At 39.4% G+C, this 27811-nt stretch overlaps 3 protein-coding genes across 4 annotated transcripts in view; all 3 read right to left on the bottom strand.

Moving 5' to 3' along the window:
- Positions 1-364: 364 nt before the first annotated feature.
- On the bottom strand, positions 365-9960 carry LOC149198454 (uncharacterized). The gene is made up of 8 exons (XM_089402062.1): positions 9722-9960; positions 8994-9599; positions 8294-8734; positions 7958-8119; positions 7063-7737; positions 6870-6971; positions 6423-6739; positions 365-1016 (listed from the first exon to the last, which is right to left on the bottom strand). Exons 2-8 carry the CDS (start codon positions 9564-9566, stop codon positions 842-844), a joined length of 2445 nt encoding a protein of 814 aa, XP_089258188.1. The 5' UTR covers positions 9567-9599; positions 9722-9960; the 3' UTR covers positions 365-841.
- On the bottom strand, positions 9958-11176 carry LOC149198453 (protein SUPPRESSOR OF npr1-1, CONSTITUTIVE 1-like). Its single transcript, XM_089402063.1, has 3 exons — positions 10735-11176; positions 10376-10627; positions 9958-10251 (listed from the first exon to the last, which is right to left on the bottom strand). Exons 1-3 carry the CDS (start codon positions 11029-11031, stop codon positions 9958-9960), a joined length of 843 nt encoding a protein of 280 aa, XP_089258189.1. The 5' UTR covers positions 11032-11176.
- Positions 11177-16810: 5634 nt separating this feature from the next.
- The window catches only part of LOC149198452 (uncharacterized), a 50004-nt gene continuing 39003 nt past the window's right edge, over positions 16811-27811 (bottom strand). The window contains exons 5-7 of one of the 2 annotated variants that reach the window (XM_089399281.1): positions 18415-18710; positions 18124-18284; positions 16811-17967 (exon numbers count right to left, since the gene is read on the bottom strand). In XM_089399281.1, coding sequence (XP_089255407.1) covers positions 17702-17967; positions 18124-18284; positions 18415-18710 — 723 coding nt within the window. In that variant the 3' untranslated portion in view covers positions 16811-17701. The remainder of the gene's footprint in view (positions 17968-18123; positions 18285-18414; positions 18711-27811) is intronic. The other variant, XM_089399280.1, reaches the window with a different exon arrangement.

The raw sequence follows: 27811 nt of genomic DNA, 5'->3' as shown, positions 1-27811 counted from the left end.
AAATATAAACTGCAATAACTCTTTATCCATCACTCAAAAATCAACACCCAGTTATGTTACGCATAGAAATTCAAGAACCGTATCAAGATTCAAAACTGGGTTAAACAAGTCAACGGTATAAGATGTTATGTTTGGTTCATAGCTTGCGGTTTGCTATGTTTTAGCTTTTTGTAAAACAACTAATGCTTTGCTATTACGATGGGGGCGGACACTACGATGCAATAATCAAATAAAGGAAAAAATAATATCGAATTTTAAACTCAAAAATTAAATTCACACATAAAAGCAGGCAGCTTGCTTATGTGGATTGAAATTCCATCCAAACACTCATAGTCATTACTAAATTTGAAACTTATTGATCTGCTGCAGTTCAACTCATCATATATATTCATGTCTGCTTTTCAACTCTACAAGGCAGCCTCGTCGATAAATTTCTAGACCTGTAAATGTATTGATTACAATAATAGACCGTGGAAACAGAATAACTCAAATAGGGGATCTAGATAAGATTGTCCTCAGAATGTTTTGTAGGTGAATATTTAGAGTACACAGTTTGACACTAAACTAATTACACTTATTTCTTTAAACGACTACGATGCAACAAAAGTTAATTTCTTTAAACGATTTTATTATCCATGCATCGTGAGGAGGTAGAGGAAGTGAGGGAGCTTTTGGAGCTGCTACACGTGAAGTAGATGATGTTCAGACTTATTCTTCTTCTCTTGTTGTAGCGGTTGAAGAAACTTTGGCGGCAGCGACGCAGCATAGCGGACCGCCATCTCCAATTCCGGAGAAAAAGTCCAAACTGTTGGACATTTGTCCTAAGTGGGACCCACTTTCACTACCAAGACTTTCCAAAGAAGAAGTCCAACTCATCGCAACTATATAGGATCCGCCATCCATCTCTACCATCAAGACCTTTGGTGATTGCTTTGGCAATGGGCTTGCGGATATTCATTTCTAATTCGTTTTGAATTGTACTCAGCATGTTGTTGTCTACGGTCGCGAGATCAAACCTGCCAGTGGTAGAACTTCGATTAAGAACCTTTTTTTACAAGTCTATTAATTAATAATCAAAGTGAAAAAACTAGTGCATATAACTGTTTCTGATTAGGTGGAGCAAATCTAAGAGCATTGCCGTTACACATTGAAGTGTCCAGTACTTGTTGGAATATTAATTCCAACTGCTGTGCAGCAACAACAGCTGTTTTACTTTATTCATTTGTCTTTATCCGGCGCCCCACATTTTTCTCCCGATCTGTTAAATCACCGCTATTACCATCTTTTCACCGTTTGCTTGTTTGTGTTCCCAAAGGAGGAGGAAGATCAGATCTGGGCTCTGCCCCATAACAGCTCACCAAACAGCGTTAAAGAAGAAGCATGGCCGAGAAGGAAAGTATCAGCCGCAACACTTATCAGTCTTGGGTTTCAGCACAACCGACTCAAGAAATACAGCAAGAAATCAAATCTGATAATTATGAGCAGCAGATATTTCATCAGCAAGTTAAGGCGGTGAAGAACCTTTCCTGCACTATATATATGTGTAGACACAGCAGTGTAGAAGATAAGAGAAAGATAGAGAGCAGAGGAGAGCACGCAGCAGCGTGAGTATAGTTTTCTGGTAGTGAATATGGAAACGCAGCACACAGCAGTGTTAAGAGTTTAGCAATATAGCGCAGCAGCGCTGGAATGTAATTTCTGTGTTTTTAAGAAAGAATGTGCAGCAACATGAGCTCACATGTATGAAGCCCTTTTGCACAGCAGTGCATGGATTGAGAAGAGCAGTAGAAGAGGAAGCAGCAGCTGAAGAATCACACAGAGCAGAGGAAAGCATGCAGCAGCGTGAAGAGAAAGAAAAATATTTCCAGAACAGTGAAATGCACAGAAGTGCAGTTTTGTAAGTTTTTTGTATTGCACAGCAGTGCTGAAATTTTCTGAGATAAATGTTTTCTGGAACTGAAGTGTTCCTGTTGTAATCTGTTAGGGAGATCCCTCTACGTGAGGAAGACTTAGTTTTATGTGTTGGATTATTCTCATAAAAAGATATTCCTTCCTGTGCATTTCTGTTATTTCGTCAAAATTTCTTAGTTGCTGAAACAGCTCGTAACTCAAAAAATATGTGACGTCAAAATTTCCTGTTGCTGAAACACTGTTGCTGAAACACCACGAACAGCAACTGAAAAATTTTACGTTGCTGAAACACCGTTGCTGAAACACCTGTTTCAGCAACTGTGAAAAAAAAAAAAACTGTGTTACTGAAACACTGTTTCCAGCAAGCGAATTTTTCTGTTTTTCTGTGTAAAAACAGAGTGCGATTTTTGTCTGTTTGTTATGGGATTTATCAGAAAATTCCAACATGGTATCAGAGCTAGTCCAGGCTCTTTGAAGTGTCAAAGAAGCTGAAGGAAGATTTCTTGCAGCAGCAACTTCTCCAGCAGTGTGAAGACTCAGCCAAGAAAGGATCCAGGTATTTCTCAGAATAATTTTCTGTGTTGTTGTTGAAAACACAGTCAGGGATTTTAAAAATAGTTAAGAATGGCAAGATCAAAGAAGAAAGCCTCCAGGCCTGTTAAAATTGTGTCTCCCCCTCTACTAAACTAGAAGGCAATCTGTTTGAAAGCATTGTATTTGAGGTTCCAAAGTTTGATGGAAACTTTGATGTATGGGAAATAAAGATGAGGGCTTTCCTAATGTTTGAAGGGATTGAAGTCTGGGAGTCAGTGATTGATGACAGCAATATGGATAAAGAATCCATGGAGTATGATGCACAAGCAGCAAAGACTATCTTGGATGGTCTCCCTGATTCAGTGAAGAAGAATCTCGGAAAATATTCATCAGCAAAGGATATATGGGACAGACTGCATGACCTTCATGCAAACGGAGCACTGACCATGACAATGAGTCAAGAAGAACTCATCATAGAAGCTGAGAATGAAACGCTTGACCTCATCAAACTTCAAGTACAAGAAAGAGATGAAGAGCTTGCCAAGCTTAAGAAGGAACTTGATGAAAGCAAGAAGAAACATCATGAAGAAGTCATATCCATGACAAATCAGCTGAATGAAGCAAAGAAGCAGGCAGATGTCTTGTCAAGTCAACTTGAACAAAGACACAAGAGAGTGAAAAAACTTGTAGAAGAGATTGGACAGTATAAGGCAGAGGTCTCCTCCCTTAAGTCCGAAATACAAGAAGCTAGAAAGAAGGCACAAGAAGCTGGGAAGAAAATGGAGAGCAGTCAAGCAGAAATCTCCAAAATGAAGTCTGATATTATCTCCCTTAAAATAGTAGCAGCTGAAGCTACTCGTAGCAAGGAAGAAACTGAGGGACAACTAGTAAAGAAAAATAATGAATGTGAAAAGTTAGAAGAAGAGATTGTCCTCCTCAGGAAAAAGGTTGAAGGGATGAACAAGATCATGAAGAGCTCTCAAGCCTTGGATGATATGCTCAGCTATCACAGATCTCCATTTGATAAATCAGGACTTGGGTATGTAGGTGAACCCTCAAACAAGTATGAGGATGCCTTAAGCAAAGGAGATGTGAAGAAGCCAGAGAGAGATGGTGATGCTCCTAGTTCCAGCAAAGGCAAGGAGAAAAATGAAGGCTGCAATAGAAGAAATCCAGCTCCAAGAAGAGAACCAGCTCCAAGAAGAAATATAGCTGATGGCAAAGAGGCAAGATGCAATGGTCATCAACAAAGGATCTCAAGGCAACAAGGCTTCAGAAGTACATCAAGGAAACCTCCATCTCCTAGGTACCAAAGTTCATTTTTTGGTTATTGTTATGCTTGTTCAAACTTTGGTCATATGGCAAAAGACTGTAGAGCATTTCATGGAGATAGATGTTGTGGTTCCCGACAATCTCCAAGAAATAATTTCACAAGAAGAAATCATGAATTCTTATTCATGAATAAAGTTGAATGCTTCAAGTGTCATAACATTGGGCATATGGCACGTGACTGTAACTTGACATGGGCCTTTACACAAGCTAAACCCATGCAAAAGAAGAAAGTTAAACAAGTATGGAGAAGGAAGGAAATACAGTCAGAATGTCTCTTGAGCTCTCCAGCCGATCTAAATTTCTTTTGAGAAGATTCTGCTGAAAGAAGATAAAGCATACACTAAAGGGGAGCTTGTAATTTTTGTTGTTGAACTGTCTTAACAGTCACTCTTTGATGAAGACCTTTTTATAAGGGAAAGATATGAAGTTAAATCTGCCATAGAAGTAGAGAAGAAAAGTATGCAAAGCAAGAAGACCCTCACAGCAGTGGGAAGACAGAACTTAAAATAGCAGTTTGGAAATTTTTTTATGGAGCACATGCATTGAAATGCATAGCAATGGAAGGTAGTTTCCTTCTATGTAATGTGAAAGAACATACTCACAGCAGAGTGAGTACAATACACATCAGTAAAAACATGTAGTGTTTTTCTTCATATGCAATGCAGTATGCAAAGAAATGCATAAAGAAAAACAGGGATAGCAGATTTTTAATGCACATGGGTGAATGATAATGTGTGGCAGCAGAGAAATGAAAGGTAATGGCACAGTAGCAGTGCGAGTGTAATCAATGAAGGGGAGCACGCAGTGCGTATTTTTGTTGTGAAAGAAATGCGCAGCAGCGCAAGAGAAATTTGAGAAGTTATTTTATGCACAACAGTGTAGTGATAGAGAGAGTGCTGAAACAACAATGCTGAGATACAGTGCTGAGATAGAGTGCTGAAACAACAGTGCTGAAACAGAGTGCTGAGACAGAGTGCTGAAACAGCAGTGCTGAGATAAAGTTTTGTAATGGAATATGCAGTAGCATAAATGTATTGAAAATTTTACAAGTGTAATGTTTTTTCAGGAGAAGACAGAGTCTGTAATGAACAGCAGTTCCTTGAGTCGCTGTGTTTTGGAGCAGCAATGCATTCTACAGGCGTGTTTCAGCAACAGCCTGTGTGGCTGAAACTGTAATTTTCTGAGATAACAGAAATTGGTTGTGGAACTGAAGCGTTCCTTGGTGAATCCCTCTGTTGAGAGGAAGATGCTTTTCAGCATAGTCACTGGTGAATCCCTCTGTCATGAGGAAGGTGCTCTTAAGCACAGTCTTAGGTAAATCCCTCTATTAAGAGGAAGACAATTTTAATTGGTTGTGGAACTGCATCAGAAGCAGTTGGTGAATTCCTCTATGTGAGGAAGTGTCTGGGTATGATTGAACGCCCAGCAGTTGAAATTAAAAGGGGAGTGTTGGAATATTAATTCCAACTGTTGTGCAGCAGCAACAGCTGTTTTACTTTATTCATTTGTCTTTATCCGGCGCCCCACATTTTTCCCCCGATCTGTTAAATCACCGCTATTACCATCTTTTCACCGTTTGCTTGTTTGTGTTCCCAAAGGAGGAGGAAGATCAGATCTGGGCTCTGCGCCATAACAGCTCACCAAACAGCATTAAAGAAGAAGCATGGCCGAGAAGGAAAGTACCAGCCGCAACACTTATCAGTCTTGGGTTTCAGCACAACCGACTCAAGAAATACAGCAAGAAATCAAATCTGTTAATTATGAGCAGCAGATATTTCATCAGCAAGTTAAGGCGGTGAAGAACCTTTCCTGCACTATATATATGTGTAGACACAGCAGTGTAGAAGATAAGAGAAAGATAGAGAGCAGAGGAGAGCACGCAGCAGCGTGAGTATAGTTTTCTGTTAGTGAATATGGAAACGCAGCACACAGCAGTGTTAAGAGTTTAGCAATATAGCGCAGCAGCGCTGGAATGTAATTTCTGTGTTTTTAAGAAAGAATGTGCAGCAACATGAGCTCACATGTATGAAGCCCTTTTGCACAGCAGTGCATGGATTGAGAAGAGCAGTGGAAGAGGAAGCAGCAGCTGAAGAATCACACAGAGCAGAGGAAAGCATGCAGCAGCGTGAAGAGAAAGAAAAATATTTCCAGAACAGTGAAATGCACAGAAGTGCAGTTTTGTAAGTTTTTTGTATTGCACAGCAGTGCTGAAATTTTCTGAGATAAATGTTTTCTGGAACTGAAGTGTTCCTGTTGTAATCTGTTAGGGAGATCCCTCTACGTGAGGAAGACTTAGTTTTATGTGTTGGATTATTCTCATAAAAAGATATTCCTTCCTGTGCATTTCTGTTATTTCGTCAAAATTTCTTAGTTGCTGAAACAGCTCGTAACTCAAAAAATATGTGACGTCAAAATTTCCTGTTGCTGAAACACTGTTGCTGAAACACCACGAACAGCAACTGAAAAATTTTACGTTGCTGAAACACCGTTGCTGAAACACCTGTTTCAGCAACTGTGAAAAAAAAAACTGTGTCACTGAAACACTGTTTCCAGCAAGCGAATTTTTCTGTTTTTCTGTGTAAAAACAGAGTGCGATTTTTGTCTGTTTGTTATGGGATTTATCAGAAAATTCCAACAGTACTCACAAGGCAATTTTGGATGGATCAACTACAGCACTGCACGCGATGGAGCACATCACGATCGATACTGTTGCGAAACGCTTAATCCTTGACAACTCCGGTTTTTTATTCAACTGCTTTATATATTGAGCCACTCTCAACATCTCCTCTAAAACAAGCAGCCACTCAATTCCGTTGGCAGAAACAGAGTCAAAGCGCTCCAAAACATGCGCAATCCCAAGAAAAACTGCAACACCCCAGTTTTCCTCTTCTATATCCTTCAGGAGACTCTTAATGACGGTCTCGCACATAACTTCTTCAGGATGCCGAGAGATGACATCTTTCTGAAAACCATAAAAGAAAAATTTAGATTCAATATTTGCAATAGAAGCAGGACATGACCCTAAACGAAATTCATGTTCAAATAAAAATATAATTAAAAGTTGTCAAATTATGGAGATGTTTAATACGCACAACCCAATTGGCGTGTTTTCCCTCTGACAGGAAATTCTCTAACATAGACAAGCCTTTTGAAGCCGGCCAAGTGACCCTTGACGGTGACGACTTTTTCCCCTCCTAATACGAAATAAGAAATGGAAGTCATTATGTTAATGAAAAATTATATGCTACAGAAAATTGAGGATAGATGCTAAAGAAAGCGATCAACCTTGTTGAATTTGAAAAGCTGATAAAGTTTCACTCCCCAAAGCTCATATATGTACTTTAGCAACCTCTTGAAATAGACATCCATATTTTTTTGTTCAACTGCTACACTAGTGGATGCTGTTTGCATGTTCTGAATAAGGCTGTCGGAGACGCCGGGGTCCTTATCATGCATTTCTTTTCCTCCTCCTTCGATATCCTTCATCATTGACTTAATGAATCGCCGTGCTCTATGTTTGTTACCCTTTGGGAATATTAACTTATTATTATTTGCACCTAAAGTTGCAACCACTTTGCCATATTGGTCAAAGAAGGTCACGGATCCTTCATCTTGAAAAGAGTGTAAAAGGCTTTTCAATTCACACAATTTCTTGTCACTCTCTTTTATTCTATTAATTTCTTCCTTCAAATAGTGAAGACGTGATAAAAATCTCATATGTTCACGGCTTGATAGATTTAGCGAAGAGATCTTCTCCGCATCAGTTGGAATTTTCATGGGATTATAATAATAATTCTTGTAAATAGTAGCAGTGAGACGCAAGCTCCTCGTCCTTGTATCACCCACAGTAATAATGTGAATGCCCTTCTTGAACTGATCTTTCATGAGTTGAGCATATTCTTCGTATTCATAGGCACTAAGCAAGCATATAATTTTTCCTTGATACATCAGCTTTTTCACCTAATCAGAAACAACAGCAAAAGCAAAAATAGAATTGATTATTTATTCATCATCATTTATATTCCCTTTTATTTATGTTATGGTGTCAATATAAATAAGAAACAGTTTATTGAGTCATGATCATTTACTTTTTAATTTATATTATAGTGTCAATATAAAAGAATGAACACAAATATTACCGTGTCAAAATATATAAAAAGAAATAAATAAAATTATTTACCTGATCTGAGGTACTTTCCAAGTGGTTGAAAAGGAATTCTAAAATTGACATACTCTTCAGCTGTTCCCATTCTTCTTTTTTAAAGTTTTCGATTTCCTCATGCACATGCACAGTAGGACAAGCTTTTACCCCCCATTTAACTTGAAACATGATCCTTTTCACCTGATAAGAAACACCAACAAAAATAAACGTAAAATTGATAAGAAACACCAACAAAAATATAGTAAAATTGAAAATTGAAAAGCAACGGCCATTCAATTATTCATCTATCATTTTCTTTTTAACTTATATTATAATCTCAAAATATTTAAGAAACAAATAAATAAAATCATTAACCTGATCTGAGGCTCTTTCCAAGTGGTTGAAGAGAGACTCTGAAATTGGCGTACTTTTGGCCTCCCTGTATTTTGTAAAAGGTCTAAAGGGGATAACTCTCCCATTTGGTTCAATAATACCGTTTATGCTTGCATACCATTTTTCACATTCATCCCACTCTTCCCATCCACACTGTTCAGTCAAAAAGAACATGTTAATATTCCTTATTGCCTGAAACGGTAATTGGAAGAAGACAAACCAAGGGATTTCTCTTAAAAAGCGCTCATTTGTTGTCCCCATCTGCCTGATAGGAATGGATATAATTTCAAGATCAAGTTTCTGTTTCACCACAACGTCATACATTTCCTTCAGAGACAGAAGGCCCATGTCATCAAAATAGTCGCTCCTGAAATCTAAAAGAATAGTTTTTCCTTTCAATTGGTCAACCCCACATCTAGTTACCTATAATGGTCACACCAAGAAAGTAAATGAGCACATCAAGCAAAATTAAGATGAAATTTGTGAAACGAGGTAAGAAATTGCTTTACACAGAGAGACAAATAGAATTACTGACAAAATTTTCAATTTGGAGTATTCAGGTCGATCTTACAATGGTGAACGTCAACAAAATAAAGGAGGGTAGTGAGAAAAATGAAGTAAAAAATTGTTTTATATAATAGAGAAATAGAATGAGTAACAAAAACTCAAAACGTGTGCATACCTGCCCTGATGAATCATTCTTTTCAAAGACATTGTAACGTGTAAACAACTCACTCAACATCTCTATATTACTACTCTCTTCATCCCTTTCTGCTTGAAGTTGCTTCAACCGTAGGTATCTCCCAGAGTTACGCACCACAAATTCCTCCAATTCACGTGCTGTCAAAAATCTCCAACAAGGGCGATAGTTATCGTTCTTTTCCCCCACCGTCTTCGTATGCATCTGAAGATACGCACAGCTGTGATCTGATGGTTCTGCTGCATCTAATGTCAAGCACACTTGCTTGAGCATCTTTTGAACACGACTATACGGCAGACCGATCACAAATATTCTATCCTTGATTCTCCTGGGCAACTCATCAAAATGTGGACCAATATAAATTATTTCAAATTTTGTTTGCGTTTCATCTATCGTCTCCTTAATTAAGCCCCACGGGAAAGCCATCCAAGGGTAGATATGGGTATCAGCTATGACAAGGACGGGAGTGTTTGGTGGAAGATGAGATAGATGGAATGGCTCTCCTCGTCCATCAGTTAGCATGCTATCAAATTCTGATAAAACATTGTTTTCCATATTCTCCTTTTGACTCTCCGAAATTGACAAAGCCTAAAAGAAAAATGTTCGTGTAAGAAAAAATGGCTATCGTATATATTATATATTATAAAAATTAACATAATGCAGGCAATAACATTTTTGGTATCAAAAATATGGATGGGTGGTATGATCACCTGCACTGAAATATCTGTAGAAGGGCATGATCCATCGCCAGGGAATTGCTCTAATCTGTCGCATTGACTCAAATCTAGAATTTGCAAGGAGAGGGAACTGAAGTCGTTGCATAACTCTGTATGGTTGCCGCATCTTCTTAGAAGTTCCAACTCCTTCAAATTTTTGAGTTGATCTAAACCCTCTGGAAGCTTCCGTATACTCTCATATTCTATGAGTTTCAACACTCTTAAACTTGCTAATTCACGGAAGTCATCGCATAACTCGCTAAGGTTGCGGCATCCTTAAGAACCAACTCCTCCAAATGTTTGAGTTGACCAAAACCTTCAGGAAGCTTATGTATACCCTGGCACCGTATGAGTTTCAGCACTCTTAAACTTACTAATTTACCCAACTCTTTGGGCAGTTCTTTCAACTTTTCAAAGCCGTCGAATATTAATACTCTCAAATTTCGAAGTTGTATAGAATCTTGAACTGCACGGGATTGCGAGCTTCCATCAAAATTCACGAGTCGCAAGATTGGAGGCATATGCTGCAAGTTATGTAATTGATCATAAGTGTCAACCGTATGAAATCTTTATAACTAGTAAAACGTTTTCTTAAATAGATACTCAAAAATTTTCAGGAAAACGGAAGAGAGAAATAGAATCACTTGCCTCACGGAATTCACAACTCAAGTATTTCAATTGCTTTAACTGTGACACATGAAACGGAAGCTGGATAATCCTCGCTTTTAAATAAATCAGCTCTTTAAATATCTTATTGCAATTTCCCTCCACTTTTGTCCTACTTTCCAAATGAAGAACTCTCAATGAATTATGCATTGAGTCAAGTCTTGATGCACATATATGCAATGATGCATGAACATAATAATCAGTCAACCAGATGCCTTTAATCCCTTGAGTGTCCTGCATGCCATTATTAAGTATAATTAAATCAAAATAAAGACAGACTCTGTATAATCAAACATGTATATGACCGTGTTTTAAATTTTCCGAGTTCATAGATTTGTTACCTCCTCTTCCAGGAACTTCTCGAGTTCACCTGCACTGGTGAATCTCTTTCTCACTTCCTTACCATTTGACTCTTCCTCTGACTTTTGGCGAGCGAGTGTTAAGATGACATCGTGTACACTCGCATCCCCATTTGTGGCTTTAGTCACAAGTGCTCTGCTTTCTAACATCCTCAGCTCATCTTTTCCCACAATATCTTGGACGATATCCCATTTCCATCCCTTGAAATATGTACATATATCTAGAAATGGATCTTTACAATGACGAGGAATAGCATCGTACGCAAAGGCGTAGCGCATCTCTGTTGGGTATTTTTAATGGAGAAATACCAAAACCAGAATAAAATTCACCACAGAGACAATGCTCTGTTTTCTCTGTCCAGGATCTTTTGACAAGAACCTCTTAAAATCAAAATGACTCAGAAGACACCATTACACAGTCACAAAGCATTTCTATTAATTAAAACTGAAACTCTGTTACATATTTCTTCCTCTGTGCAAAGAGGGAATTACAAAAAAAAAACTCTGTCTCTGTATTTTCTTGTTTTCCACTGCTATGGATGTTACATAAACCAATTTCAAAACATACCTCTGTTTTTCAAAATGGCCAGCATAACAAAACATTACATCCCTTTTATCTCTCGCACTGCTGTGCGTTTTTGTGCTTACGGCAAGAAAAACAAAACAAAAAAAAACTTACATAATACCGTGCGCATGCACCACTCACCACATAAAAAACTTCACACAAAAACTACAGCACACGGGTTGTTTTTTTTGTTTTACATATAACAACGTGTACAAAAAAAAATATATAAAAAAAATGTGCCCATTACTATATTAAAACAAGCCCATAACGTATTAAAGCCTCCACCAAAGAAAATACGACAAGCATTAAAAACCATAAGTTTCCACCTACGGCGGTCAACAAGAAAATGACAAGATTTGATGTGACGTGGGCGGACAGCACATTCTGGAAGTCAACGGCGGAGATCATGCGATCAAATCGCTGAGCCGATCCAACGTTGTTCGCACGCCAACCTCCAGCAAAACAAACGCTCGTTACCGTCCGGGGAAAATGGTTTTGGGGTGTTCGTACATGAGACGCGTGGCGGGTTGTGATTGCAGCGGCACCCTTCATACGGAAACAACCTTCGCCGAATGGTGGTGCGGGGAGACCACGGTGGTTTTCCGAAAACCTCCACCGCGCTGTTCAAATTAACATTTTAACACTCCCCTTTAATTTTAACAGCTGCGCGTTCAGTCATTCCCAAACACTTTCTCAAAAATTCGAAACTCTTCTGAGCCAGTGGCTTTGTCAAGATGTCTGCAACCTGTTCCTGAGTCCTGCAATGTTCTAAGACAATTTCTCCATTGCTCACCAATTCTCTGATGTAGTGAAACCTTGTGTCGATGTGTTTCGTTCTCTTATGAAACACTGAATTCTTTGACAAAGCAATAGCAGAGCTATTGTCACAAAAGACCACTGTCGCTTTTGCCTGCTCTTGGCCTAAGCTTCTCAACATCCTTCTCATCCATACTGCCTGACATGCTGCTGCTGTCGCTGCCACATATTCAGCCTCTGCTGTAGACAATGCTACAATGGACTGCTTCTTGGAAGCCCATGAGATGGCTCCTGAACCCATATTGAAAACATAACCGGAAGTGCTCTTCCGATCATCTACACTTCCAGCCCAATCGCTATCTGTGTACCCAACCAAATCTGAATGTTCTGAGGCATGATATAAAATTCCAAACATTTTAGTGCCTTTGACATACCTCAAAATTCTCTTTGCTGCCTGCCAATGTGCCTCCTTTGGCCTCTCCATGAACCTGGAAATCAAACTAACAGCATACATAATATCAGGCCTAGTTGCTGTTAAATACATAAGGCTGCCCACAATGCTTTTGTACAAGCTAGGATCAAAATCCTTGCTGCTGTCCTCTCTGCTGAGCTTTAATCCCATTACTGTGGGAGTGATTGCTGCCTTGCATTCTTCCATCTTAAATCTGCCCAAAACTTGATTTACATATCTTGCTTGAGATATAAAAATTCCTTTTTCATTTTGATCTACTTCTATGCCTAAGAAGTATCTCAACAAACCCATGTCAGTCATTTCAAATTCATTCTTCATGACTGATTTAAAATTCTCAATAAGATAAATATCATTTCCAGTGAAAATAACATCATCTACATACAAGACAACAATTAAAATTTTACCATCCTTTTCCTTGATGTAGACTGTGGGTTCTCCTTCACATTTGTCAAATTCATTCTCCAATAGATATGAATCTATCCTGCTGTACCATGCTCTTGGCGCTTGCTTCAGCCCATAAAGAGCTTTCTTCAATTTGCACACTTTGTGCTCTTCACCTTTCTTCTCATATCCGAGAGGCTGTTCCACATAGACCTCTTCCATTAACACTCCATTTAGGAATGCTGATTTCACATCCATTTGGTAGACTTTCCATTTGTTTTGAGCTGCTATGGACATCACTGCTCTCACGGTTTCCATTCTTGCAACCGGGGCGAAAGTCTCCTCATAATCTCTCCCATACTGCTGCTTGTAGCCTTTGACAACCAGCCTTGCTTTATGCCTTTCAATCTTGCCTTCAGCATTGCTCTTGGTCTTGTAGACCCATTTCACACCAATGACTTCTTTGCCTTTTGGTAGCTCAACCAAATCCCATGTTTTGTTCCTCTCTATGGCATTCATCTCCTCATCCATAGCTTCTATCCATTTCCTATCTTTAATAGCTTCTTCAAAATGAATAGGATCATCAACATGACAAAACAAGGCAAATAAGGAATTCATTCCTTCTTCATAAATTTCACTTAGATTTCTAAATTTCTTACCTCTTTCACTTGGTGTGCAAGTGCTTGAAGATGCACTTGAATTTCCTCCTTGTGGTGTGCTTGGAGAAGCACTCTCATTGATCCTCAATGGTGTACCTTGCTGTTCTTGTGTTGGTGCTGCTGTTTGGGGATTCATTTCAGCCACCTCCTCTTCATCTTCATCATGAGGCAAACAGCTTTTAATGTTCACTGTTTTCTCTATGCTTCCATCCCAAGCTTCCTCTTCAATGAATTGAACATCCCTGCTGACAAAGAACTTCTTGGTAGATGGAATGTACAGCCTGTAGGCTTTGGATTCATCACTGTATCCAATGAAGATGCATTTCTCCCCTTTGCTGTCCAACTTCCTCCTTAGTTTATCTGGAATGTGTGCATAGGCCACACACCCAAAAACTCTCATGTGGGTGACTCCTTGCTTTCTCCCACTCCATGCCTCTTCTGGCACTTTGTTCATGACTGCTTTTGTAGGACACCTGTTCAGAATATACACTGCACAATGTACAGCTTCAGCCCAATACTCATTTGGCAAGTGCTTTGCCTTCAACATGCTCCTTGCCATCTCCATGATGGTTCTGTTCTTCCTTTCAACAACTCCATTTTGCTGTGGGGTGTACCGAGTTGTGAACTGTTTATGTATTCCATTTTCTCTACAGAACTTTAGGAATTCATTGGAGATATACTCACCTCCTCTATCAGTTCTCAATACTTTTATGTGCAGCCCGCTTTGGTTCTCCACAAGTGCTTTGAAGTTTTGGAATTTCTCAAAGACTTCACTTTTGTTCTTGAGGAAATATATCCAAGTCCTTCTTGTAAAATCATCAATGAATGTCAAGAAATATAGGCTGCCAGCTAATGATGGAGCTTGCATTGGTCCACACAAATCTGAGTGGATAATCTCTAAGGGTGCCTTTGCCCTTATACTTTTCCCTGATGGAAAACTCTCTCTATGTTGTTTGCCCAATATACAACCTTCACAAAGGCTGTCCGGCTTTTCTATCAACGGTAATCCCTTTACCATTCCTTTTCTGCTCAATAAGTTTAGACCTCCAAAATTTAGATGCCCGAATCTCAAGTGCCATAACCAGTTCTCATCCTTTGGCACGCTTTGGAAGGCCTCTTGGGTGACTGCTGCCATTTCCTTCTTGTTCTTCAAGTCTGCTCTTATTCTAAGAGGGAACATTCTGTTCCTTGTCATCTTCACTTCAGCAATGCATCTTTTGCTGGGTGGTATATCCATGATGGTGCACACATCATTTTCAAAGTAAACATTGTAACCCTTTTGGATAAGTTGTCCAACACTCAATAGGTTACATCTCATTCCAGGGACATAGTATACATCTGCTATGGTTTTCCTTTCTCCTTGCTTTGTAAATATTTTTACCTCCCCTTTTCCCATAACAGACACTTTACTATCAGTTCCTAGTGTGACCTCTGATTTCAAATTCTGATTTAAGGCTGAAAAGAGGGCTACATTCCCTGTCATATGGTTGCTGCAACCTGAGTCTAAAAACCATATGTCCTCACTATGTGTTTCAGCCATGTTACAAGCTAACAGGACATTTTCTTGACTGCTGTTTTCTCTTGTAACATTTGCATTTTGTCTGCTGTTCATATCATGTTGTTTCTTTCTACAATCACTAGCATAATGTCCATACCTTTTGCAATAATAGCATTGAACATTAGATTTATCATACCTTTGTCCTTGAGCCTGATACTGATCTCTTTGTTGGCTGCTGCCTTGACCTTGGTTCTGATTTGGATTGCTGCCTCTTCCTTGTGCATTTGCTGTGCTGTTCCTTCCACCTCTGTTCTGGCTTCTGCCTCTTCCTCTCTTGTTTCCTCTGCCTTGACCTCTTCCTCTTCCAAAGGACATCTGGGTCTTGAAGGCTTGCTCTAGGGATGAGTTTTCATTCCTACTCAACCTCTGCTCATGAGTTATCAGTGATGCATGTAGCTCATCAACTGAATATTTTGAGAGATCCTTTGTCTCTTCAATGGTGGTGACTATGGCATCGAACCTTGAGGGTAAGACCCTCAATATTTTCTCCACTATTCTTCTATCTTCAATTGTTTCTCCATGAGTTCTCATTTGTGTGATTACACCAATAACATGAGTGAAGAATGAGTCAATGTTATCTGACTCCTTCATGTTCAAGTTTTCAAAATCCTTTCTCAGCATTTGCAATTTTGCTGTCTTTACTCTCTCCATGCCTTGATAGGCAGTCTTGAGGGTTTGCCATGCATTGTGTGATGTTGTAGCTGCTGCTATCCTTGGGAATATACTCTGGTCCACTGCTTGATACAACAAGACAATGGCTTTTGCATCCTTCTTCCTATTGAGCTTCAGCTGATCCTTCTCTCCCTGAGTTAGTGCATTGAACTCATTTTCATCTGCTGGTTCCTCAAACCCATATTCTACTAGTTCCCATATATCTTGAGCGATGAACAAAGCTCTCATGGTTATAGACCAGTAGTCATAGTTCTTCCCATTAAAGTGTGGGAGCTGGGTGTTGAACATACCCATGCTTGTGCTTGCCATTCCTTGCATCTTGAACTATGGTTTTAAATCTTTCACTGTGATTTTTTTAAAAAACTGACTGTCTTCTGCAATAACAAGAGAAATGCTTTTGGAGAATACCTGAATCTTTCGTTGTCTGAGTCTTCTAACTGCCTGAGAGGTTTTGCTGCAGCAACAACCTTCTCCCTTCAGCTTCTTTGTCTCCTACAAAGAGCCTAAGCCTTGCTCCGATACCACTGTTGGGTATTTTTAATGGAGAAATACCAAAACCAGAATAAAATTCACCACAGAGACAATGCTCTGTTTTCTCTGTCCAGGATCTTTTGACAAGAACCTCTTAAAATCAAAATGACTCAGAAGACACCATTACACAGTCACAAAGCATTTCTATTAATTAAAACTGAAACTCTGTTACATATTTCTTCCTCTGTGCAAAGAGGGAATTACAAAAAAAAAACTCTGTCTCTGTATTTTCTTGTTTTCCACTGCTGTGGATGTTACATAAACCAATTTCAAAACATACCTCTGTTTTTCAAAATGGCCAGCGTAACAAAACATTACATCCCTTTTATCTCTCGCACTGCTGTGCGTTTTTGTGCTTACGGCAAGAAAAACAAAACAAAAAAAAACTTACATAATGCCATGCGCATGCACCACTCACCACATAAAAAAAAACTTCACACAAAAACTACAGCACACGGGTTGTTTTTTTTGTTTTACATATAACAACGTGTACAAAAAAAATATATAAAAAAATGTGCCCATTACTATATTAAAACAAGCCCATAACGTATTAAAGCCTCCACCAAAGAAAATACGACAGGCATTAAAAACCATAAGTTTCCACCTACGGCGGTCAACAAGAAAATGACAAGATTTGATGTGACGTGGGCGGACAGCACATTCTGGAAGTCAACGGCGGAGATCATGCGATCAAATCGCTGAGCCGATCCAACGTTGTTCGCACGCCAACCTCCAGCAAAACAAACGCTCGTTACCGTCCGGGGAAAATGGTTTTGGGGTGTTCGTACATGAGACGCGTGGCGGGTTGTGATTGCAGCGGCACCCTTCATACGGAAACAACCTTCGCCGAATGGTGGTGCGGGGAGACCACGGTGGTTTTCCGAAAACCTCCACCGCGCTGTTCAAATTAACATTTTAACAATCTCCTGAAACTCATCACTTGTCCATTTCTCTTTCTGTCGCATCACTGTAGAATAAGCTTCCTCTTTATTATCAGAGCGACCTATGAATGATGCCACCAATGCCAACATGAGTGGAATTTTGCCACATATTTGTGTGATCTGATCGAATTGTGTATCATTTATTCCTTCCTTTATTTCCCTCTTTAAAATCATCAATGCTGATTGAGGCTGAATGCCCTTCATCTCATAGATTTTGGGTATTGTACCAGACCTTGGACATGAAATCTTCACTCCATGGTCACGTGCTGTAAGAAGGAACCTGACCTTCTTTGCTTTAGTGATATCATGTGGCAAAAGCATTCTAAGCGCACGTGCCTCCAGAACATTATCGATGTAAATGAAGGCATCGACATTCGCTAACACGCGTTCCAGCTCTCGCTGTCCATCCTCAGGCTATCTAATTTCTGGAATAGTCTCTCCAGGTTCCACCAAATCTTTTAATATCTGTTTTTGCAACTCTGTTATATCAGGAGTTGAGTTGATATCTTTAAAAAGCCGAACCTTGGAATATTTACATCCCCCAACTTCTGAAAAGACCGCATCTCCGAGGGTCGTTTTACCCGTCCCTCCGAAACCGTGGAGGATAACCGTGACAGCCTTCTGATCACTTTCAATTTCCAAAAGACGAAAAACCTCCTTAATTGGCTCGTCGATTCCAACTGTTGCCACAATATTCAAGACCAGATCAATATTTAAAGTTTTTAATAAGGGAATAACATTATGAATAACTTCACAAATAAAATAAATTAACTTCGTTGCATATTTACTAGCATGTTTTCATAAAATTAAATAAATTAACTTGGTTGCATATTTACCAGCATGTGTAGGGTATCCTTTCGACAAAGGGGACCTCCCCTCACGCTCGACGGCACTTAAAACACGAAACCCGATTTCGGTATTAATTTGCAAGTACATGGCATGTAACTTCTGTCTAATGTCACTCAGATCTCCTTTGATTTTTGACGATGAGAATAATCTGCAATCAAACAATGAAAACACTTATTTCCTATCCTTGGGTATTAAGCATGGCCTTTGTGTGCATTTGACCTGTACTATATATACACAGCGTGGTAGATAACATTAACCACGGGATGTTGAGTACTTACTTTTTCCAGGCGGAACCGTCAATTTGATTACAGCACATAATCGCACCTTCAATTAACAATGATGTTGCTTCTTCCATTACAAACTGCGCCATTCCCTGGGGGCTTTCCTTTAATCTTTTAACAACACTTGCAACGTAACTCATTTCTTTAATTAGATCCCAGCACTTTTTGTTGTTGGTAAAAGCATCGTCAAGTCTTTCTAAAGCATGGGCGACCACAAGAAGTCCAGCAGAAGCAACGCTTACCTTCCCCATATCCTTTAGCAATGCTGTAACAGGTCCATGTATGATATCTTTCTGAACAACATTAAAAATAAATAAATAATAATATAATTATACTTGGAATTTTAGTTTTTAAGTGCAAGTACTGTTCAAATTGGAACTAGTGATTGCCTTTTAACAGCTCCTTTGCTTGGACATAAGATTATTTCGAATACAAATGAAAACTTGAATAATTTTTTGAAACCATTTAAATATAAATATGTGTTTTTAAATCATTTAAATATAAATAATTTTGTCCGAAACCATTTAAAAAAAATATTAGTTTCAAATTAAAGTTATTTCCATACACTATAATATTAAAAACAAATAATGTTAACAATTTTTCTGTATTGCTTCCTTGCAAATCTTCTTACTTCTGATTCTTATTACGTTTATTTGTATTTACTCTTAAATATTTTGCTTACATTTATTACTATTCTGGTTGGCATTTATGAATTTTATTTTTATGCTTTCTTTATGTAATCACCAAAAATCAAAGGTATAATTCATTATTATCAAATTTAATCTTAAATAATTAATATTTTATTAAAATATAATTTTATTTATGTGTTATGATGCCATGCATCATACGCACTAATCATTATGTCTATAATGGTTATGGCAAATGATTTTTTAAAGTTATATTTCTTTAATAAAAATTGTGTTATTGGGGTTTTAAAGAGTTTGCTCTATTTTTTTTTAAAGGATATTGCAATGATATTTATAAAATAGTACTATATTTTGATTCCCTGTAAAAGCTATTTAAAGGATATTGCAATGATATTTATAAAATAGTACTATATTTTGATTCCTTGTAAAAGCTAATTGCAAGTTTTTGAATAATTGAATTAATTACTTTGTAAAATAATAAAACAATTTCATTTTATTTGAAGAATGATGTCCATGATGTAATATTTATGGTATTTATTGTGGTATTTTCTGTCTATGCTATTTACCTTGGTATTTTCCCATGGTGTAAACCCATGGTATTTGCTTTCATTTTTGGAGGGAAAATAATAAAATAGGGTCTTTAGAGAGTCCATGAAGCCTATAAAAGAGGATAGAAACAAAGCATTTGGATCATTCTGGGTTATCTATCTTATTGTGTTTTCTTGAGAACTTGTAATGGCCAGTTTCACTTTTGATCCCGAGACGTGGTGACATGGTGAATTTGGGTCCACAATTGAGCAGTCTAAGCTCCAGTTTTATTGTATGGATGTGTATTTTGTTTTCAGCTAATAATATAAATAAAAGGGTTGCATTCCTAGATCTTGTTTGTGTTCCTGTTCTTAATGAAAAGTTGTTTTAAACTAAGATGTTCTAGATCTATCGATTTTTTTATCGTTGGGAATCTTACAATGGTATCAGAGCTGTGCTTCTTCACAAAGGAATTTATTTTCACCCTAGCAGACATTCTCGTCTTCGGTGATATTTAATATCACCCTAGTTGCTATTTTATTTTTCAATTAATTATTTTGAGAATTGTTATTCTTCTTGCAAAGCTTATTAGATTGGATCTGGTGTACCAGATCTGTAGTTCTGCCCATTCACATTCAAATTCAAGAGGTGATATTTGTTGAATGTCAACATTGAGAAGATTGTGGAAGACTATTGCATCAGATAGATGCCCATAACGTGTTAAAGAGGGACCAGATGCTTCAAATTTGGGAGCCACCTTGTCGATTGGGAATTGCTACTCTCTGCAATCAAACATAAAGTTTGCTTCATTGTGTGATGGGGCTATTTGACTCAGCCATTCGTTTTTAGATGGTTGGTATAATAATGTTGCATGTTGGATAGAGCGCCAATTGGACTCACACCAACAAGATTCAACACTTGGTCGAGTCCAGCCCAAGGTCATTCATAGTGAGTTAAGTGGTGAATTGTGAGCGCCAATTGTGAGGGTCAGACACCAATGCGACAGTACCTGGAGATCAGGGTAGGAATGCATCTCAATTTTACAGTTAACATTAGTCAGAAGATGAGGGATATTACATGGATTATGAATGAAGAATAGATCACAGAGGTCGTGGAGCGAGTGTTTGTTAACTCACAGCTATTCATTGGATGGTAAAGGTAGCTGCACATCCAAGGTTGAAGCCAAAGATCAAAGGAAGCACCATTGGCTAAAGGTGTCGCAAAAGCTAGCCTCTGCCCCAGGGATTTGAAGATCAAAGCTAGAAATTAGCACCAAACAAATCAATGGTGGTTTCAATGTATCCAAATTCTATATCTGTTTCAATGTATCCAAATTCTATATCTGTTTCAATGTTCATTCTCCAAATTTTTCTTGAGCTCAACTTTGTAGGGTTTTCGGGCCAAAGTCTAGGCATTACAAGTCCAACATAGCACAGAGGAAGTCCCAACTACTAGATAGAGCTATTAATCACTCGTGTGCATCAATTAACTCAGCGATTGATCCAGGTGGATGTTGGTGGCCACCCACCTGTCCCATTTGGACCCCCACAACTATCTCTTTCAGTCTTTTCAGTTTCCTAAATTGTAGCACAGTTTACTATTTTTAGCAGTTTTTCGAGTCCTAAACTTCCGGAGCCATTTTGAGGCCCTAAACGACGTTTTTTGGGAAATTTGGGGGCAACAAGGGTCCATAGACCAATGTTTCCCTTCCCAAAGTGGTAGTGCTCGGATAGATCTTTCTAACGAGCTATTGTACGCGTCAAATGGAGATCGTATGCCAAAGTTACGATGCCGGGAAATTGATGTACCAATTTACCCAAACGGGGCCCACAATTTGGCGTTTCATCTTCTAGGGTTAGGTTTTGGGATGTGAAGGGTTTTCCATTGTTTCTCAACAATAAATAGGCCTTCGAGCCTCATTGTAACACAGTTCATAGGCATGTAGCCGCCACATCTCTTCTCAGAGATAAGCTACCATCGCCCTAGCTGGTTTATTTCTATTTCTGGTTGTAAGCATATTTCAGTATTTTCCATTAATGAAATGAAGTATTATTTCCGCTGCATCTTTGTGTATATGGTTATCTTTGTATTTTGTTGCGTTCCTGTTTAAAATGCGGATCAGTGGTATCAGAGCGGTATGCTTTTTCTCTGTTTTTCTTTGCATGTCCCCAACGAGGTCGGGATATAAGGAGTTAGGGCTTGAACTGGTCGAACCTTTGCAAGACTAGCCTCGCAAATCCCGACGGCCTCCCATGGCGGATGAGAAGAAAGACAAGGGGGTAGGAGATCCTATCAAAATCTTGCTCGAAGAAGCCCTCGAGCGACAACGGAATGCGATGATGGACAGCTTTGCCCAGATCCTTCAGCGGCTACCCAGAAGCGACGCATCGACTTCCAACAGCTACTCTGGAAATGCCACACCCTTTAAGGTACAAGTTAATTTTGAAATCCCCATATTCGAGGGTCAAATAGATGCAGATGCCGTAGATAAATGGTTAAATCTGCTAGAGGGTTATTTTCCTGTTCATGAATTTTCGAGTCGGGAAAAGATTGTTTTCGCTCTTCTCAAATCAGCCCCCCACGTCAAGGATTGGTGGGAAACCTACTGCGAGCAGAAGGATGAAAGCACAGGCTCACTATTTTCAGCCGCACCCACTTGGGATTCATTCCGGGATGCCATCAAGGAGCAGTACTACCCTGTCAAAAGCTACAAGGACAAATACATCAAATGGACCACACTGCGGCAGGCACGAGACCAAGATGTGCCGGAATTCACAAACATTTTTCATACCCTTCGCACATAGTTGGGTATCAAAGATTATGAGCTGCATCTGGTACTCAAATACCACGACTGCCTACACAGATACATCCAGGAAGAGATGGAGTTCTTGAACATCTCCTCGCTCGGCACGGCGTACCGATACACTGTCAAAATCGAGCAAAAGTTCAAACAGAAGAAGCGAGACTTTGGATCTACAAATCCGAAGCCCAAAGGAAAATCGAAGCTACAAGAAAAGAACAACACCACGAAGCCGAAGAAGGACAAAGGAAAGTGGTGTGAGTTCCACAAGAGTCCCACTCATAACACAAGTGAGTGTTGGACCAAGCAGTCTCTGGTGGCCGAGTTAAAGGCTTCTGAATCAGATGCATGTTCCGATCCTGAGCCAGAACCTGACAAGGGGAATGGCAAAGGGAAGCAGATCATTGATGCGGATCCCAGCGCCACTGTTGCCACCGCTAAGATCCAAAAAAATGATCTCGAAAATCCAGAGGAAGGGGAGCGTCTTTTCCACTCATAGATGTGGGTGAAGGGTTCGCCACTGTAATTCATTGTCGACAGTGGCAGCCAAAAGAACCTCATTTCAGTAGAGGTCGTGAAGCGGTTGGGCCTACCAACTACACCACACCCACAGCCGTACAGTATCGGGTGGCTTCATGAAGGACGAGATCTCAAAGTTCGCTAGCAGTGTCGCCTTCCCTACAACATCAAGCCCTTCATAAACGAGGTATTGTGTGATGTTACACCTTTGGATGTTTGTGATGTATTATTAGGCCAACCATACTTGTGGAGGCGACATGCTGTGTATGATTCAAGGCCTCACGCTGTCATTATTTCTTTGGGTGATTCATTATACAGGATACCGGAGGTAGCCCCACCTACCGCCACCTCTTTGATCACTGCTAAGAAAGGCAGCAAGCTCATCTCCCAGACCAGTAAATTCATCTGTCTGGTTCACTCCAAAAGTAAGGGGAAGATCGTTGCTACATCCATGACCCCTGCGAAGGGTTCCTCCACGCAGCAGCATCAAAGGGATACGGTCACGACAGAACACAGGAACAACTTCTCCTCACCCACAGGGGTACCACACAAGTTTTAGATGGGTGACAAAGTTTGGTTGCATCTGCAGAGAGAACGCCTTACCAGAACCCATCAGAAACTCAGACCACTCTGACATGGTCCTTACACCAGTACCAAGGCTACGGGCAACAATGCTTTGAAGCACAACATTCCTCCATTCCTTTTGCTTGCATCGAGTGTTCAATGTGGACTGTCATTGACCATGCTTCCCACCATTTCTAGACACATCAGAGATTGCAGAACAGCTCACCAAAGACCCAGCTCAGCAGAAGCTTCCTCATCTCAGGGAGGAACTCAACGCAATGGGGACCATTTCTTCCTAAGGGGGGAGGAATGATCCAGGTGGATGTTGGTGGCCACCCACCTATCCCATTTGGACCCCCACAACTGTCTCTTTCAGTCTTTTCAGTTTCCTAAATTGTAGCACAGTTTACTATTTTTAGCAGTTTTTCGGGTCCTGAACTTCCGGAGCCGTTTTGAGGCCCTAAACGACGTTTTTTGGGAAATCTGGGGGCAACATGGGTCCTTGGACCGATGTTGTCCTTGAACCCAAAGTGGTAGTGCTCTGATAGATCTTTCTAACGAGCTATTGTATGCATCAAACAGAGATCGTATGCCAAAGTTACGACCCTGGGAAATTGATGTACCAATTTACCCAAACGGGGCCCACAATTTGGCGTTTCATCTTCTAGGGTTAGGTTTTGGGATGTGAAGGGTTTTCCGTTGTTTCTCAACAATAAATAGGCCTTCGAGCCTCATTGTAACACAGTTCAGAGGCATGTAGCCGCCACATCTCTTCTAAGAGATAAGCTACCATCGCCCTAGCTGGTTTATTTCTATTTTTGGTTGTAAGCATATTTCAATATTTTCCATTAATGAAATGAAGTATTATTTCCGCTGCATCTTTGTGTATATGGTTATCTCTGTATTTTGTTGCGTTCCTGTTTAAGTCCGGATCAGCGATCCAGACTGTTAAGGCGTCAGAAGAAAGGCCTATGGTCAGATCTCAAGCAATAGGCATCAAAACCAGCGTTTAAGATCAGTCAATAAACGAGGATAGCTCAGTAAAACTGCAGATCGAGGGCATATTGGAGCCAATCGACTGAGACACAGGATCATGGAGCATCATTCGACATTGGAAGGGCACTCATCACCATGACTCCATTTTGTCTATCTGTTGCAATAGAGGGAGTTCCATTGTGCCAGGAAAGGAGGACGAAACCACTTGAGTAGGATGTAGAGGTTGGACTTGTTAGTGTCAGTCCATTTTGCCTGTCACCAGTGACCAAATATTCTCTTACAAGGTTGTGTTAGGGGTCCAAAGTCAAATTTTAATCATTTCACCAAGTTTTCAAAATAAAATTTGGTCACTGGGTAGTGTGTCTAGGTCTAGGTCTATTGCTACTCCTTCAAAATTTTCATGTTCTGGCCACTGTCATCACTCAGTTGGATGTGCCATCATTGAAAAAATCATCATCATCATCGTCTTAGTGATGTCACCACGGTCTTCATTCAACCAAGTGTCTCCATTAGGTCATTAGGGTTAGAGTCATCAAAATTGTCATTTCATTCAATAAACCGAGAAATGAAGGATTAGTGGTAGGGTTTGTTAAAAAAGTTTTGTTTCTAAGTGTAATTCACTTTAAAATGATGTAATAAGTTATGTTTCAAAGTTGCATGTAAAAGTTCCAAGTTACATAGTTTTATCAAAAGCAAAATGAAAATTATGGTGGGCCACCCTACCATTATAAAGTTGAGTTCTATAGCCTATAAAGACCACTTCATTCCACCTCTCACCCTTATGTTCATTGCCAAAGAAGCTCTCATCCATCACTAGATAGTTTCTCTGTATTTTTAGAGGAAAAAACACTCCCAAAAGTTATTAGAATCATTTCACTATGTTTTCCCTGCATTTCGCTGCGTTTTCTAACCATTCGCTGTCTTTTCTCATTTTCGCTGCGTTTTGTTGTAATTTCGCTGCATTTTCTTGTTTCAAGCCCTAATACTGGTTCTGAAAGGTTTCTTCAGAAAATGAAAGTATCTATCAGCCTCCTGCAAGTAAGTTGAACACTCTTCATCTCTCCATAGCCTTGTTTCATTTGATTTCATGTTGCAAAACCTATTTTGCTCCCTTCGCTGTGTTTTTATGTGTTTTAATTCCCTGGATCATACCCTATGCTCATTTTCCCTCATTCCACTTCCCAGGGGTCCCTAACACCCCTACCCACCTCCCTAAATTTTCCTACCCCTCTTCCCCTTCCCTAAACCCTCCATCCCATCACATCTTTCCAATCCCCTGTTTTCCTAGCTAGGGTTTCACTTGCAAAACAATCAAATGGAGGAGGAGAAGAAAACCTATAACAAAGGAGGTCAAATATTGAGGTATGAACCCCTAAACACTGAGGAGCTGATGTCTTCCCCACTATCCAAGTAGTGCTTTGAGAATGCAGAATGTTTAGGGTTTTGTGAGTTGGTTGAAAGGGTCAAATACCATGATAAATTGACTAGTCTGTTTGCCACTCATTTGAGGAGGGATAAGGTTATTATTGCAGGTGTCACATTCACTATTTCAATTGAGATCATAACAACAGCCATATGGATACCTAATAATGGAGAAAAATGGTTTAAGAACTTATATTTGGGCCTGCAAAACTATCAACCCTTCATCAAAGGCCACTATAGACAAACCATTAAGAAATTTTTTCCTTTTGCACAGCTCCTTGAAAAATTTTCTCCATTGATGAAGGTCATAATGAAATAATTTACATGTGAAGGCAGATTCTCAAGGTTGTACAAATACCATGTCAGATTACTCATGCATTTCACAAGAGTAAAGCCACTAAACCTAGCCTATTACCTCTACAAAAGTCTGGCTAAGATGGCATAAAAGGTGTAGCATAGGCAGAGTGACCATGAAAAGAGCCTTTTCCACCATGCCCTCATCAAGATTATTGTACTGCATCAGCTGAATCAAAAGAATATCACTTGGGAAACTTTCATTCAATCAGATGTTTTATTGTCTTCTACTAGTCAATCTGCAAGCCCAAGTACATTATCAGCCCCATCTAAGCGTGTGAAAGGTAGTTCTTCAAAGAGACCTACAGTTGAGAAGATACTTAGAACTGAAATAACTCCGAATTGTCAGAAGGGAAAGAGGCTTGTGTTTACTCCACATCATGTGGAAGGGGCCAAGCTCACATCAACAACATCAACAAAACATGGATTACAATCACAACATGAGGAAACTTGTCATCTTGACACTGAAATGGTTGAATTGGAGGCTAGTAAGGAGCATAAAATAATGGATCAGGTTGTAAAGGAGAAATATAATGAGATAGCAAAGCTCAAGGACAATTTATCCAAGGAAAACTTCATGATTTCATTTATAGAGTAGGAAAATCAGTAGTTGAAGGTAAAGCAACTACTTTTGGAAAAGCATGGGGTTGATGTTGGTAAAGAGGATGTCAAGGGAAAGGTAGTGATGGATGCAGAAGTTTCAGAGGAACATGAAGAGCAAGTAACAAGGAAAAGGGAAAGGACCAAAGGCCTCAAAATAACACTTCAACAACAAAGAGAGCAGATGACTTAGGTTGACCTAATTGAAGCATAAATTAATGAAGATAGGGAATTTTGGATTAACAAGGTAAATTTCACTTGGAGAAGCTTCTCAAGAGGGCTAATAGAGACAAAATATTGCAGAAACACATGGCTTCCCATTATTACACAAGAAACCTGATTGCTAAGGTTAAGGTCAAGTAATTGAAGGAGAAGCTCAATGAAACCCTAATTAAGCGAAAAGGGAAGGAAAAGTTAGATTTTCTTGTTGATGCCTCTCTCATAGAATATCATACTACTTCATGACCTCACATACCAATTTTGAAAAGTTTTGGAGGAAATTTAGTTTTTTGAGAATTTTTGCATATTTTAGCACAGTCATGGAGGAGAAAACGCAATGTGCCCCACGTTGCGCTTTAGTTGGGGAGCTCCAAATGAAGTTTGGTTTGCATTTCTAGATTCCTAATGGTCCATACATCATTGTTTCCGTGAGGGGAACATAATTTTGACAAATTTTAACAGGTGAAAAAGTCAAAAGACCAGTAAAAAACTACCTTTCTACCACCGTGATGGAGGTCACACTGCATTTTCCAGAGCACTTGTGGGAGATTGCATTTTTGAGGAGATAGGAGTAACATTTTTGAGCTTCTGAAGAGTCCATTTTGTAGCAGACAACCTCAACTTTCCAATGAGCTATCAAGGTTAGGATTTGGACTTCGGGAAGGCCTTCAAAAACTACTTTTTCCAATTTCGCTGTGTTTTCTAAGAAATTCACTGCGTTTTTGTCTGTGGCAGTTTTTCTCCA

The sequence above is a fragment of the Pinus tabuliformis genome, chromosome 2_1, assembly GCF_031772625.1.
Source record: "Pinus tabuliformis cultivar Carrire ecotype Pingquan chromosome 2_1, CPIR1, whole genome shotgun sequence".
In the NCBI taxonomy this organism is placed as follows: Eukaryota; Viridiplantae; Streptophyta; class Pinopsida; order Pinales; family Pinaceae; genus Pinus; species Pinus tabuliformis.
This window is presented reverse-complemented; position numbering and strand designations above follow the sequence as displayed.

Excerpts from the sequence above, each read along its gene's own strand:
- LOC149198454 (XM_089402062.1), bottom strand. The coding sequence starts at position 9,566 with ATGGAAAACAATGTTTTATCAGAATTTGATAGCATGCTAACTGATGGA. Across the intron at positions 6,972-7,062 it reads AGCTTTTCAAATTCAACAAG|GAGGGGAAAAAGTCGTCACC; the intron begins GTTGATCGCTTT and ends ATTTCGTATTAG. Across the intron at positions 6,740-6,869 it reads GAAAACACGCCAATTGGGTT|AAAGATGTCATCTCTCGGCA; the intron begins GTGCGTATTAAA and ends TATGGTTTTCAG.
- LOC149198453 (XM_089402063.1), bottom strand. The coding sequence starts at position 11,031 with ATGCGCTACGCCTTTGCGTACGATGCTATTCCTCGTCATTGTAAAGAT. Across the intron at positions 10,628-10,734 it reads AGAAGTTCCTGGAAGAGGAG|GACACTCAAGGGATTAAAGG; the intron begins GTAACAAATCTA and ends AATGGCATGCAG. Across the intron at positions 10,252-10,375 it reads TGAGTTGTGAATTCCGTGAG|CATATGCCTCCAATCTTGCG; the intron begins GCAAGTGATTCT and ends CATAACTTGCAG.